This window comes from Anomaloglossus baeobatrachus, chromosome 7 (assembly GCF_048569485.1).
Source record: "Anomaloglossus baeobatrachus isolate aAnoBae1 chromosome 7, aAnoBae1.hap1, whole genome shotgun sequence".
NCBI lineage: Eukaryota > Metazoa > Chordata > Amphibia > Anura > Aromobatidae > Anomaloglossus > Anomaloglossus baeobatrachus.
In genome coordinates, this window is record NC_134359.1 from 23,135,037 (window position 1) to 23,150,871 (window position 15,835).

Consider the following 15,835-nt stretch of genomic DNA (forward strand, 5'->3'; position numbering starts at 1 on the left):
CTCATAGAAGTTAAAGGGGACATCCACCTTTTTTTTATTAAATGCACATATTTGGAACTAATAAAATTATGTTTCTTGCAATTAGGTTTCATTGAAAGATTTGCACCATTTGGATTATACAGGCTCCTTGTTTGTCTGCACATCCAACTTTGATGTGGTCTATGGTCATAAAGAAAAAAAAAACAGATAGGACTGATTACATTTCCAACCAGACTGTAAGACTGAGCTCACTGACGAATTCTCAGTTAACTCATTCGGTAGGATTTGCAGATATTAGAATGGTTTATCAAAACAGAAGAAAAATAGGCACTTTTTGAGTGAAATGGGACATTTTAGTTAAGTATATAATAAAGTTAAACGTTTTTTTTCGCCTTATGGTTTTGTTAACTCATTCTGTAGCCGGCAATAGAAAGTGCAGCACAGAAGCTGTAGAAGGCAAATGGAACATGTTTTAATAAAACCCTCAAAGAAAGCAGACACCCTCAAGAGAAAGCAGACACCCTCAAGAGAAAGCAGACACCCTCAAGAGAAAGCAGACACCCTCAAGAGAAAGCAGACACCTCCAAAAGAAAGCAGACACCCTCAAGAGAAAGCAGACACCACCAAAAGAAAGCAGACACCCTCAAGAGAAAGCAGACACCACCAAAAGAAAGCAGACACCCTCAAGAGAAAGCAGACACCACCAAAAGAAAGCAGACACCCTCAAGAGAAAGCAGACACCCTCAAGAGAAAGCAGACACCCTCAAGAGAAAGCAGACACCCTCAAGAGAAAGCAGACACCCTCAAGAGAAAGCAGACACCCTCAAGAGAAAGCAGACACCCTCAAGAGAAAGCAGACACCCTCAAGAGAAAGCAGACACCCTCAAGAGAAAGCAGACACCACCAAAATAAAGCAGACACCCTCAAGAGAAAGCAGACACCTCCAAAAGAAAGCAGACACCACCAAAAGAAAGCAGACACCCTCAAGAGAAAGCAGACACCCTCAAGAGAAAGCAGACACCCTCAAGAGAAAGCAGACACCCTCAAGAGAAAGCAGACACCTCCAAAAGAAAGCAGACACCCTCAAGAGAAAGCAGACACCCTCAAGAGAAAGCAGACACCCTCAAGAGAAAGCAGACACCCTCAAGAGAAAGCAGACACCCTCAAGAGAAAGCAGACACCCTCAAGAGAAAGCAGACACCCTCAAGAGAAAGCAGACACCTCCAAAAGAAAGCAGACACCACCAAAAGAAAGCAGACACCCTCAAGAGAAAGCAGACACCCTCAAGAGAAAGCAGACACCTCCAAAAGAAAGCAGACACCCTCAAGAGAAAGCAGACACCCTCAAGAGAAAGCAGACACCCTCAAGAGAAAGCAGACACCACCAAAATAAAGCAGACACCCTCAAGAGAAAGCAGACACCTCCAAAAGAAAGCAGACACCACCAAAAGAAAGCAGACACCCTCAAGAGAAAGCAGACACCCTCAAGAGAAAGCAGACACCCTCAAGAGAAAGCAGACACCCTCAAGAGAAAGCAGACACCTCCAAAAGAAAGCAGACACCCTCAAGAGAAAGCAGACACCCTCAAGAGAAAGCAGACACCCTCAAGAGAAAGCAGACACCCTCAAGAGAAAGCAGACACCCTCAAGAGAAAGCAGACACCCTCAAGAGAAAGCAGACACCCTCAAGAGAAAGCAGACACCTCCAAAAGAAAGCAGACACCACCAAAAGAAAGCAGACACCCTCAAGAGAAAGCAGACACCCTCAAGAGAAAGCAGACACCTCCAAAAGAAAGCAGACACCCTCAAGAGAAAGCAGACACCCTCAAGAGAAAGCAGACACCCTCAAGAGAAAGCAGACACCTCCAAAAGAAAGCAGACACCCTCAAGAGAAAGCAGACACCTCCAAAAGAAAGCAGACACCACCAAAAGAAAGCAGACACCCTCAAGAGAAAGCAGACACCCCCAATAGAAAGCAGACACCCCCAATAGAAAGCAGACACCCCCAATAGAAAGAAGGACACCCCCCAATAGAAAGAAGGACACCCCCAATAGAAAGCTGACATCTTCCAACACAAAAGAAAACATTGCACTCACCAGACCCCCAACAATTACAGTTGTCAAGTGCAGATGGTGAATGGGCTCTCACAGATCTGCATCGCGATCCGGTCCCTCACCGTTCCAGCTGCATTGCACTGCAGTTCTCACAAACAGACTGGGTACCAGTATCACTCTGTGTGAGTGATACTACGTCCAGTCACCAGGGGGAGCCACCGCTGTAGAACGCAGGGGGACCTGACAGCGACGCAGATCTGTATGTGAGAGCCCATTCACTTCCCAACTCTAATTGTTTGGGGTCTGGTAAGTAAGATTCTTTTAGGGGGTGTCTGCTTTCTTTTGGGGATAAACTTAGCAGCACATAGGGAATACTATATTTAAGCAGGTAATGTAAACCTTTCTACCCACCACTACAGCACTGGTTCTGCACCATGAGAATTGCAGATCAGATAAGAAAATGTGCACCTGAGCCAGTAATAGCATGAACACAAAATGTTGATGTGCCAGAATGTGATGATTAGATTTAAATAAATTTAGATTTTTATTTGTTCAAGAATAAATGTGGAAGTTGGTCAGGGGAAAATATAAGACTTCCACCGAAAATAAGCCCCAATGCATCTTTTGGACTCAAAAAAAAATAATATAAGACCCGGTCTTATTTTCAGGGAAAAACACACACATACATATACATACATACATACATACATACATACATACATACATACATACATATATATATACTAGAAGGTGGCCCGATTCTACGCATCGGGTATTCTAGAATTTACGTATTGTGTAGTTAATGTATGATTTTTGTTATATATATAGATGTTGTTGTGTGTAGTTACCAAGTGTTTGTGTAGGGTACATGTTCTGGGTGTTGTCTGGGTGTGGCGGGGGGTTGAGAGCGGTGTTGTTTGTGTGTTGCATTGTGTGTGTTGCGTTGTTTGTGGAGCGCTGTGTGTGTGTGTTGCGCGGTTTGTGTGTGTGTGGGGTGTGTGTGTGTGTGTGTGTGTGTTTTGGGGGGAGGTATGTTTTGTGCAATGTGTGTGTTGTGCGGCATGTGGGTATATTTGTGTTTGCCGCGCTGTTTGTGTGTTGGGTGTCCTGTGTAGGGCGGTGTTTGTGGTTCCCAGTGTGTGTGTGGTGTTGTGCAGTGGGGGGAGGTGTGCACCCCCCATCGTGCTCCATCCCCCATGCTGCGCACCCCCCATCGTGCTCCATCCCCCATGCTGCGCACTCCCCATCGTGCTCCATCCCCCATGCTGCGCACTCCCCATCGTGCTCCATCCCCCATGCTGCGCACCCCCCATCGTGCTCCATCCCCCATGCTGCGCACCCCCCATCGTGCTCCATCCCCCATGCTGCGCACTCCCCATCGTGCTCCATCCCCCATGCTGCTGCACACTCCCCATCGTGCTCCATCCCCCATGCTGCGCACTCCCCATCGTGCTCCATCCCCCATGCTGCGCACTCCCCATCGTGCTACATCCCCCATGCTGCGCACCCCCCATCGTGCTCCATCCCCCATGCTGCACACTCCCCATCGTGCTCCATCCCCCATGCTGCGCACTCCCCATCGTGCTCCATCCCCCATACTGCGCACTCCCCATCGTGCTACATCCCCCATGCTGCGCACTCCCCATCGTGCTACATCCCCCATGCTGCGCACTCCCCATCGTGCTACATCCCCCATGCTGCGCACCCCCCATCGTGCTCCATCCCCCATGCTGCACACTCCCCATCGTGCTCCATCCCCCATGCTGCGCACTCCCCATCGTGCTCCATCCCCCATACTGCGCACCCCCCATCGTGCTACATCCCCCATGCTGCGCACCCATTCGTGCTCCATCCCCCATGCTGCGCACCCCCCATCGTGCTCCATCCCCCATGCTATAATAGTTCTCCTATTATACTCAGAGAGGAGTATAATAGGAGGACTGTAATAGGAGGAGTAGTCCTGGGGGGAGAGGAGTATAATGCCGGCTCCCTGCACATGTGTACCGGGAAGCCGGTGTACGCTGGTAACTATGATACACATCGGGTAACTAAGGGACCTTAGTTACCCGATGTGTATAATGGTTACCAGCGTTCACCGACTCCGTCACGATCCCAGCAGCGCAAGGTTATGTCTGGCGATGCCGTGCAAAGGGCCGGGCGAGCGGCCAATCCGTGCGGGGGGGCGGGGCCAGGCCAAGGCGAGCTACCAATCCGTGGGGGGGCGGGGCCAGGCCGAGGCAGCGGCCAATCAGACGCTTGTCACCGTAAGGACACAATTTTGGAGCAAGACAGACAGACAGACAGACAGACAGACAGACAGAATAAGGCAATTATATATATATATATATATATATATATATATATATATATATGCGCACACTAAGGCTAGTTTCACACTTGCGTTGAACGGTATCAGTTTTGTTTTTTTTACACTACCGTCGGCAGACTATTGTGAACGATCAGCTGATCGCTAACAGTAGCCGGCCGCCGGGTGATCAGCCGATCACTCACAGTAGCCGGCCGCCGGGTGATCAGCCGATCACTCACAGTAGCCGGGTGATCAGCCGATCACTCACAGTAGCCGGCCGCCGGGTGATCAGCCGATCACTCACAGTAGCTGGCCGCCGGGTGATCAGCCGATCACTCACAGTAGCCGGCCGCCGGGTGATCAGCCGATCACTCACAGTAGCCGGCCGCCGGGTGATCAGCCGATCACTCACAGTAGCCGGCCGCCGGGTAATCAGCCGATCACTCACAGTAGCCTGCCGCCGGGTGAGCAGCCGATCACTCACAGTAGCCGGCCGCCGGGTGATCAGCCGATCACTCACAGTAGCCGGCCGCTGGGTGATCAGCCGATCACTCACAGTAGCCGGCCGCCGGGTGATCAGCCGATCACTCACAGTAGCCGCCGCCGGGTGATCAGCCGATCACTCACAGTAGCCGGCCGCCGGGTGATCAGCTGATCGTTCGGTCGCCGACAATGTGTGCGGGGGGCGGAGTGCGAAGTGGGTGGAGCCGTGCTCGGCCATGGCTGAGGACGTCAGTGCCGCGGGACTGCATCGTTGGGGGACAGGTGAGTGAGTGTGAGAGTGCGCGATTGTGTGTGCGCGCGCGATTGTGTGTGTGTGTGTATATGTGTATACATATGGAGTGCGGGAGGGGGCAGAGGCGAGCGGGGGAGTGTCGGGCTCCCGGCACACGTAACCAGGGTTCCTTGGTTACCCAATGTGTACCCCTGGTTATGGGTGCCGGGAGCCAGAGAGCATGCGCAGTGAAATACAAAGGATTCCGCTGCTCAAAAAAACGTTACATGCTGCGTTCCTTCCACCCGACGCAGCATGAAAATAACGACGCTGCGTCGTCCGGCGGATGCAACGCTGACACTTGCGTTACTGTGCGTCATCCATACAAGTCTATGGAGAATAGCGCAGTGCGTTAACGGACTGCGCTATTCTCCATAGTGACGGAATGCGCTGAACGCAAGTGTGAAACTAGCCTAACCGATATCTATCTTTCTCTCGCGCTTTCTCTATATATGTGCATATATAGTACTCGTATATCTATACTGTATATATTTTGTATCAATGTCCCCCCTTTATTGGAAAATTGTGTATACAGAGAAGCAGTTACCCAATTCTTTAGGTACGGTGCGTTTCCCAGGAGGTGAGCCCCATATATATCAATTACAGCATATGCTTTGAATAAAGGGAATATTCCTTCACTTGGGATTAGATAAATAATTTCTAGGAATATTTTGACTAATTTCACGTTATATTTTTATATAATATATATATAATATATATATATTTTTTTTTTATTTACATCCAGAGCTGATTTCATAATTCTGCTGCTCCTCCTTGAAGAAAAAAAGAAAAAAAAAAAAAAAAAAAAAGACTGCAGGCGATGCTGCCCACTGTCAGGCATGTTTCTGAACAATGCAATGGCTGTGCCTGAGCTACCAGAAATACGCAGTTTTGTAAATTTAGCTTTAGACCTGAATGGAGAAGAAAACATCATGCAACTCAGGATGCAGCAAAAAAGTAAAAAAAAAATAAAATATTTTTTTTTATAAAAATAAATAAATAAATAAATAAATAAAAGAAATATAAAAAGAAATAAATAAATGTTGAATGACATGGGTGAACCTCTACAGCAGTTACAGAGTGGAGGGGAAGTGGAGAAAAAACTGCCCCCCACTTTGGATTCGGGTCCCCCATTTTAGTGACTGGTATATAGTGGAGTTCCCCTTTAAGGATGGCAGCGCCACTTCCGCGGCCGTCACTCGGCTTGGCTGACAATCACTAATGGTAGATGCCCTTTTCTATCACAATGGGGTTTGGGGCCGGGACACTGTAAGAATGTTTTTTTTTTTGTTTTTTTTAGGACTAAAATAACAACATGACATTTGGGAAATGTGCGCCACGCCTGCGGAGCCTGGAGAATGGGTGGTCAAGTAACCGGTGGGGGAGGCAGGGTGAGCGATATTCTACAGCCGGGCCGGGGATTTCAGGATTCTGTCTTGAGCGTCGCTCCTATGTCTAATTTACTTAAATGAAAACAGAACTTTCACCTTTTGTCGTATAATGACGTAAGAATAAAATATTATCTTACGATTCAATCAAATCCCTGTTTTATTTTTGCTTTTTTGGCAACAAAAACTGCAATTATTTTGAGGAGGAGACTGATAAAAACAGCAAATCTGACCCTTTACCTCTTCTCTCTGTGAATTATAAATATCGCTTTATCTTTATTCTTCCGGTCCTATGATTGGGGCGTCACATATATAGTGGAGATCATTATTTAAAAGAAACTTTAAAATTTATGGGAACAATTTTCTCTTTTTTTGCGATGGGGATTTTTTTTTTAATTAATTGCATATCATTTTCCTATTTTTTTTTTTTTTGGCCTTGAACAATCAATCCATAGTATTCCAGGCGGATAATAATGGCAGCCCGAGACCCCCGTCAGCACCCTGTGATCCGGAGTCTTGGGGCTGATGTCCTCCTTCGATTAAACCCCTTACATACTGTGGTCGTTCTTCATCCAAGGGGTTAAACTGCCGGTATTGGAGCTACCTGGATCCCGGGGGGGTTGAGGCGGGAGACCGGCTGTGACACTGGGCTGTACCCCCGAGATCAATTAACCAGATGTAAAAGGGGGTTTCTTGTTTAATCACAGAATAGTAAACATTTCTGCAGATCATCGACAATTCATGAAATGGATTGGAATGAGAGGATGGAAACCTATATAGATCTTATACTTCTCACAGCAGAGTATTTGCTACAATTGTATCAATCCTCAACATGGACCATGGGCCGATCCTTACCTGCCCGGATCAGGCTGATGTACTGCGCTTACAGAGGATTGTTCTGCCGTCTCCACAATGTATTAGTAAAAGCTCAAACGTCACATTCTGCGTCACTTTCCACAAACGGACCATTTTGGCATCGCTAGATATTCAGGTCCAGTGTCTAACAAAATTAGATAATGACCCTAACAGCATAAGGAGACAAGGAGCCTTGCAGTGTAAGGAGACAAGGAGCCTTGCAGTGTAAGGAGACAAGGAGCCTTGTAGTGTAAGGAGACATCGACCCTTGTAGTGTAAGGAGACATGGACCCTTGTAGTGTAAGGAGACATCGACCCTTGTAGTATAAGGAGACATCGACCCTTGAAGTGTAAGGAGACAAGGACCCTGCAGTGTAAGGAGATTGAGACCCTTGCAGTGTAAGGAGACAAGGACCCTTGCAGTGTAAGGAGACAAGGACCCTGCAGTGTAAGGAGATTGAGACCCTTGCAGTGTAAGGAGACAAGGACCCTTGCAGTGTAAGGAGACAAGGACCCTTGCAGTGTAAGGAGACAAGGACCCTGCAGTGTAAGGAGATTGAGACCCTTGCAGTGTAAGGAGACAAGGACCCTTGCAGTGTAAGGAGACAAACACCCTGCAGTGTAAGGAGATCGAGACCCTTGCAGTGTAAGGAGACAAGGACCCTTGCAGTATATACAGGATAGAAAGGTCGGTCCGCTGCACTTCACTTCCCGCAGAGGAGCCATATGAGCGCTTACCCTTGGCTCTGCTGGTGTGGACCCTGGCACGGACCCAGACGGTTTCATTGGCTTTCTGCAGCGTCAGGTCTTTGACTCTCACGAGGACCCTCTCTGGAAGATAAAAAGAAAGAGAAATGAAATCATGGCTGTCACAGGTTGATATTTCACAGGCGCTGACTCTGCTCAATGCAAACCACTAAGGAAAACTGTAGGGAGAGAATTAGCAATGATTACATGTCATATTGGGTGTTTTTTGTTTTGCATTGAAATGACTTTCTTTTTGCATAGATTTGCCCCATTGAGATGCCCAGAAATGATAAAAATGTACAACTGCAGCCAAAGACTTACACACTGGCTGCAAAACCCGGGCTGCCTCCGAATAAAGGCACAGAATCCATGGGGGTCCATAAGAAAATAGAACTGTGACATGCAACATCAGGTGCAAGATTGCAATAGGTATTCATCTGCAACGGAAGCACCATATGGCGGCACACTGGGTGTTTGTACCAGTCCATACAGACCGCACGAAGCCGAATGCTACAATCAGACACCATTATGGTAATAAAGTGACAAACCCCGCACACATATGAAGAGTGCAGCATAGTGGGGTCATATCCCTCCTCTCAGTGATGCAAAGAGACCCCCGCTATGGACCGCAATGCACCTGGGTGTTGTGGTATACTGGGGGTTGTAGTTGTGCAATCAGAACCCAGCTTTGCCATATTCCTTACTTTAAAGGGGGCCTCCAATTTAAGAAAAGTGGACTCTAAATATATATATATCTATACACCTCCCTCCCTCCCTATATATATATATATATATATATATATATATATATATATATATATATATATATATATATATATATCAACTCAATAGAGCAGATAGTTGGCATGCCGGATCCAGCCCAGACGCTCATGGTATGTCTATAGTCCCGGCACTCTTTGGTTTTCCCTGTCCACATCGGTACAGTTACAGAGCTCAGAGTGATTGGCTGCAGCGTTGATGTGCGCTGTCATCGTGACATCACTCCTGCAGCCAAAACACAAGGCCCGGAGCACCTCAAGGACCCTTTAAATGGAAAAATCCTTTAATGTCTGCCAGCAGGACGGATCTGTGTGCAGAAGTCGCCCCATTTGGGTGTGCACACGCTTCTGATTGTTCCGGCCGTTCCCCTGCACAGGTGAGAGCGTGGCTTCCTGCGGGGACACGCACGGCATTAATCCTGGCTGAGGGGCGATGAACGGCGCCTGGAATTCCCCCGATGCTAATCGCTTCTGGCTGCGAATAACAGACGATTCAATTATCCGCAGGTTTAATCTCGGCATCAACGGTCGACTTCCCGTTATTAACTTTTCCGTTATGAATCGTGAACAACAGATTCCGACAAGCAAAATCTAACAACGAAATAACATCCAGAGCCGGGAATTTATAGGGCGACGAGACGAGGAGACTAAGGAGAGGAGAAAACAAAGAACACAGGGAGGCCTTTCTGCTGGAATATAACCAAAAAAGTGCTTACTCCTCTATAAAGGGTTAATCCCAATATAATACGTTATCCCCAACCCTTAGAAAAGCTCCTGAGATCAGAGTCCTGGAGCCCAGAGAACAGGGCTCTGCAGCCCCTTCCTGAAAGATAACCTAGATGTATATGTGCGGCATCTGCCCCATTCATTGTCTATAGGACTGCAGAGTGCAACGCTCGGCTGTTTCCGACACTCCTATAGACAATGAATGGAGCAGAGGTCAGGACCGAGTTTATCTTGGAGAAACCGAGAAACGCCAAGGTATCACCTATGCGGGGGATAGAGGCTACTTTGGAATTAACCCTTTAAGACATTAAAAGGGAACGTCTTGACAAAGCAACGCTTCTGGAAGATTATAAAGGACATGGCTGCCTTCTTTCAGAAATAGAGCCCCCCCTGACCATGAGCTGTGGTATTACAGCCCAGCTTCACTTCAATGGAGCCAAGTAGCATTACCGGACACAACCTTTGGTCAGCGGTGGCGCAGTTTTGGAAAAGAAGGGAATTTTGTTTACTTACCGTAAATTCGTTTTCTTCTAGCTCTAATTGGGAGACCCAGACAATTGGGTGTATAGGCAATGCCTCCGGAGGTCGCACAAAGTACTACACTTAAAAGTGTTAGGCCCCTCCCCTTCTGCCTATACACTCCCCGTGCTCCCACGGGCTCCTCAGTTTTGGTGCAAAAGCAAGAAGGAGGGAAAATAATTATAAACTGGTTTAAAGTAACTTCAATCCGAAGGAAACTCGGAGAACTGAAACCATTCAACATGAACAACATGTGCACACAAAAAAACAGGGGCGGGCGCTGGGTCTCCCAATTGGAGCTAGAAGAAAAGGAATTTACGGTAAGTAAACAAAATTCCCTTCTTCTTTTTCGCTCTATTGGGAGACCCAGACAATTGGGACGTCCAAAAGCAGTCCCTGGGTGGGTAAAATAATACCTTGTAAGAGAGCCGTAAAACGGCCCTTTCCTACAGGTGGGCAACCGCCGCCTGAAGGACTCGTCTACCTAGGCTGGCATCCGCCGCAGCATAGGTATGCACCTGATAGTGCTTCGTGAAAGTGTGCAGGCTCGACCAGGTAGCCGCCTGACACACCTGTTGAGCCGTAGCCTGGTGCCTCAAAGCCCAGGACGCTCCCACGGCTCTGGTAGAATGGGCCTTCAGCCCTGAGGGAACCGGAAGCCCAGCCGAACGGTAAGCTTCGATAATTGGCTCCTTGATCCACCGAGCCAGGGTTGATTTGGAAGCCTGTGATCCTTTACGCTGGCCAGCGACAAGGACAAAGAGTGCATCCGAGCGGCGCAGGGGCGCCGTACGAGAAATGTAGAGTCTGAGTGCTCTCACCAGATCTAACAAGTGCAAATCCTTTTCACATTGGTGAACTGGATGAGGATAAAAAGAGGGTAAGGAAATATCCTGATTGAGATGAAAAGGTGGATACCACCTTAGGGAGAAATTCCGGAACCGGACGTAGAACCACCTTGTCCTGGTGAAAAACCAGAAAAGGGGCTTTGCACGACAACGCTGCTAGCTCAGACACTCTCCGAAGAGAAGTGACTGCTACCAGAAAAACCACTTTCTGCGAAATTCGTGAGAGGGAGATATCCCTCATTGGCTCGAATGGTGGTTTCTGAAGAACCATCAGCACCCTGTTTAGATCCCAGGGTTCTAACGTTCGCTTGTAAGGTGGAACGATGTGACAAACTCCCTGCAGGAACGTGCGTACCTGTGGAAGTCTAGCTAGGCGCTTCTGGAAAAACACAGAGAGCGCTGAGACTTGTCCCTTAAGGGAACCGAGCGACAAACCCTTTTCCAGTCCAGATTGAAGGAAGGACAGAAAAGTAGGTAATGCAAATGGCCAGGGAGAAAAACCCTGAGCAGAGCACCACTACAGGAAAATTTTCCACGTCCTGTGATAAATCTTGGCGGACGTTGGTTTCCTAGCCTGTCACATAGTGGCAATGACTTCTTGAGATAACCCTGAAGACGCTAGGATCCAGGACTCAATGGCCACACAGTCAGGTTGAGGGCCGCAGAATTCAGATGGAAAAACGGCCCTTGAGACAGCAAGTCTGGTCGGTCTGGTAGTGCCCACGGTTGGCCGACCGTGAGATGCCACAGATCCGGGTACCACTGTTGTTGTGCCGGGACACCATGAGGTCGACGTCCGGCACCCCCCAGCGGCAACAGATCTCCTGAAACCCGTCCGGGTGAAGGGACCATTCCCCTGCGTCCATGCCCTGGCGACTGAGATAATCTGCTTCCCAGTTTTCCACGCCTGGGATGTGAACTGCGGATATGGTGGAGGCCGTGGCTTCCACCCACATCAAAATCCGCCGGACTTCCTGGAAGGCTTGTCGACTGCGTGTGCCGCCTTGGTGGTTGCTGTATGCCACCGCTGTGGAATTGTCCGACTGAATTCGGATCTGCTTGCCTTCCAGCCACTGCTGGAACGCTTTCAGGGCAAGATACACTGCCCGAATTTCCAGAACATTGATCTGAAGCGAGGACTCTTGCCGGGACCACGTACCCTGAGTCCTGTGGTGGAGAAAAACCGCTCCCCACCCTGACAGACTTGCGTCCGTCGTGACTACTTCCCAGGATAGAGGATGCAGGTGAAACTGCGCGAAAGGGACTGTGTCAGATTTGACTTTGGAAAATTGATGATCCACCCGAAACTCTGGAGAGTCTCCAGGGTAGCGTCGAGGCTGTGTTGGCATGCCTCTTGAGAGGGTGCCTTGATCAACAGATCGTCCAAGTACGGGATCACCGAGTGACCCTGAGAATGGAGGACCGCTACTACAGTAGCCATAACCTTGGTGAAAACCCGTGGGGCTGTTGCCAGGCCGAATGGCAGTGCCACGAACTGCAGATGTTCGTTTCCTATGGCGAAGCGCAAGAAGCGCTGGTGCTCTGGGGCAATCGGAACGTGGAGATAAGCATCTTTGATATCCATCGATGCAAGGAAATCTCCCTGGGACATTGAGGCGATGACGGAACGGAGGGATTCCATCCGGAACCGCCTGGTCTTTACGTGTTTGTTGAGAAGTTTCAGGTCCAGGACAGGACGGAAGGACCCGTCCTTCTTTGGGACCACAAACAAGTTGGAGTAAAAACCGTGGGCCTGTTGCTGAAGAGGAACAGGGACCACCACTCCTTCTGCCTTCAGGGTGCCCAGCGCCTGCCGAAGAGCCTCGGCTCGCTCGGGAGGCGGAGAGGACCGGAAGAATCGAGTCGGGGGACGAGAGATGAACTCTATCTTGTAACCGTGAGAGAGAATGTCTCTCACCCAGCGGTTTTTTATTTGTGGCAGTCAGGTGTCGCAAAAGCGGGAGAGCCTGCCATCGACCGAGGATGCTACTAGAGGAGGTAGAAAGTCATGAGGCAGCCGCTTTGTTAGCGGTGCTCCCAATGGCCTTTTTAGGACGTGACTTAGACCGCCATGCATCAGAGTTCCTTTGTTCTTTCTGAGACCTTTTGGACGAGGAGAATTGGGACCTGCCCGCGCCCCGAAAGGACCGAAACCTCGACTGTCCTCTCCTCTGTTGGGAGAGGTTCTGCTTGGGCTGGGGTAAGGAAGTATCCTTTCCCTTGGATTGTTTGATGATTTCATCCAGGCGCTCGCCAAAGAGCCTGTCGCCAGAAATTGGCAAACCGGTTAAACGCTTTTTTGGAAGCGGAATCTGCCTTCCACTCCCGTAGCCACAAGGCCCTGCGGACTACTACCGAATTGGCGGTCGCAACTGCCGTACGGCTCACAGAGTCCAGGACAGCATTCATAGCGTAAGACGCAATTGCCGAGGTCTGGAGGTAATGGAAGCCACTTGTGGCGCGGCCGCTTCAATTTTCGCTTGACCTGCTGATATAGCTGGTAGCGCCCATACGGCTGCGAATGCTGGGGCAAAAGAAGCTCCGATAGCTTCATAGATGGATTTCATCCAGAGCTCCATCTGCCTGTCAGTGGCATCTTTAAGCGAGGCCCCATCTTCCACTGCAAGTATGGATCTAGCCGCCAGTCTGGAGATTGGAGGATCCACTTTGGGACATTGAATCCAACCTTAAACCACTTCCGGGGGAAAAGGAAAACGTGTATCCTTAAGGCGCTTAGAGAAACGCTTATCCGGACAAGCATGGTGATTCTGGATTGCCTCTCTGAAATCAGAGTGGTCTAGAAACGTACTCTGTGTACGCTTGGGGAACCTGAAGCGAAATTTCTCCTGCTGAGAAACAGACTCCTCCGCCGGAGGGGCTGAGGGAAGAATATCCAGCAACTGATGAATGGATGCAATAAGATCATTCACTATGGCGTCCCCGTCTGGAGAATTAAGATTGAGAGCGCTCCCAGGATCAGAATCCTGATCAGCTGTTTCCGCATCATCAACCAGAGAATCCCCCCGCTGAGACCCTAAACAATATGATGTCGAGGGAAATTCTAAGCGGGCCCGCTTAGACGATCTGGGGCTAGGTTCTAAGTCCGAACCCTCCGTCTGGGATGTATGAGATACCCCGTGAGGACATTGTTGGTCCAACTGAGGGGGGTCAGGGAACAATGATTCAACAGAGTCCCTTTGCTGAGATACCGGTCTGGACTGCAAGGCTTCTAGTATCTTAGCCATAGTCTCAGAGAGTTGATCCTTAAAGGCTGCAAACTCAGTCCCTGTCACCTGGACAGTGTCAACAGGTGGCTCCCCCTGGGCCCCTCTTAGCAGAGGCTCCGGCTGAGGAAGTGTCACAGGGGTCGAACACTGCACACAATGAGGGTCAGTGGAACCTGCCGGTAGTGGGGTCTTACAAGCGGCGCAGGCAGCATAATAAGCCTGTGTTTTGGCACCCCTGCCTTTTGTGGGCGCCATGCTATAGTTTTCCCTGAGTAACACAATAGGGTATATAGCCAGAAAGAACTGTGCTCATACAGTGTAAATTATATACAGTACACAAATAATGTACCAATACAATACAGCACCATGGGGCTAGCACCACATGTGCTGCTTACCAGCCGCCTAAGCGGTTGTGAGGCCACCAGAGACCGTGTCTGGGTCTCCCATGAATATGTCCCTCTCTGCAGCGTCGGTGGAGCTGACAGGAATGGCTGCGGCGTCCTGACGAGCTGAGGAAGCTGTGGGCGTGGCCTACAAAGAGCGCGAAACGGGCGCTCATACTGTGTACAGTGAGGGGAGTGGAGCATGTAAATCATACTCCAGCCCTCATTGCTGCTCGCTCCGTTCAGCGTCCCGCCCTTCCCCTGCCTGTCATGGCTGAGGGCGGGAGAAAACAAGGGAAACTAGGCCGCAATGAAGCCGGGGACTGTAGTAATAAACGCGGCCGCCGTAAAAGCGCGGTCGCGTGAAAGTCCCCGGCGAACTACAAGTCCCAGCCGCGCCGCAGTGTCCCGTGGCAACGGCGGTCAGTGCGGTAGCCCTTACATATAAACACACTCAGCGACGCTGAGTGTGTAATGGCACATATAGACCCGGTCAGCGCCGCGGTCCCCGGTGCACTAGCACACCCAGCAAAGCTGAGGTGATGCCGTGCGCGGTCCCCACAGGGATACAGAGTACCTTTAAGATGCAGGGCCATGTCCCTGAACGGTATCGGCTCCTATCCATCAGGCTCCACAGGAGTTGTGGATGAAGCCCGGTCTCAGTGCCTGGAGACCGATAAGATCCCACTTCACCCAGAGCCCTAAGGGGGATGGGGAAGGAAAACAGCATGTGGGCTCCAGCCTCCGTACCCGCAATGGATACCTCAACCTTAACAACACCGCCGACAAAAGTGGGGTGAGAAGGGAGCATGCTGGGGGCTCTATATGGGCCCACTTTTCTTCCATCCGACCTAGTCAGCAGCTGCTGCTGACCAATCTGTGGAGCTGTGCTGTGCGTGTCTGACCTCCTTCGCACAAAGCAAAAACTGAGGAGCCCGTGGGAGCACGGGGAGTGTATAGGCAGAAGGGGAGGGGCCTAACACTTTTAAGTGTAGTACTTTGTGCGACCTCCGGAGGCATTGCCTATACACCCAATTGTCTGGGTCTCCCAATAGAGCGAAAAAGAAAAAAGCAGCCGACTTTTTCTAACCTTGGGCAGCTTCTTTAAAGCCGGGGATCCGCATTGTGTAACCTTATTTGTTAGCTGTATGACTGCATGATAAAGGGGTTGTCTCGAGTCTGTTCTTCTGCTGCGCACCGCTCCTTTGCTGCGCACCGCTCCTTTGCTTCCCTAATTCCTGATTGCCA

The 15,835-nt window shown here is 49.7% G+C and overlaps 1 protein-coding gene across 2 annotated transcripts in view; it reads right to left on the minus strand.

The window, feature by feature from the left end:
• DARS1 (aspartyl-tRNA synthetase 1) overlaps positions 1–15,835 on the minus strand; it is a 102,061-nt gene that overhangs the window by 45,121 nt on the left and 41,105 nt on the right. For both annotated transcript variants that reach the window (XM_075317159.1, XM_075317158.1), the window contains exon 5: positions 8,097–8,189. In XM_075317159.1, the coding sequence (XP_075173274.1) occupies positions 8,097–8,189 (93 nt within the window). The remainder of the gene's footprint in view (positions 1–8,096; positions 8,190–15,835) is intronic.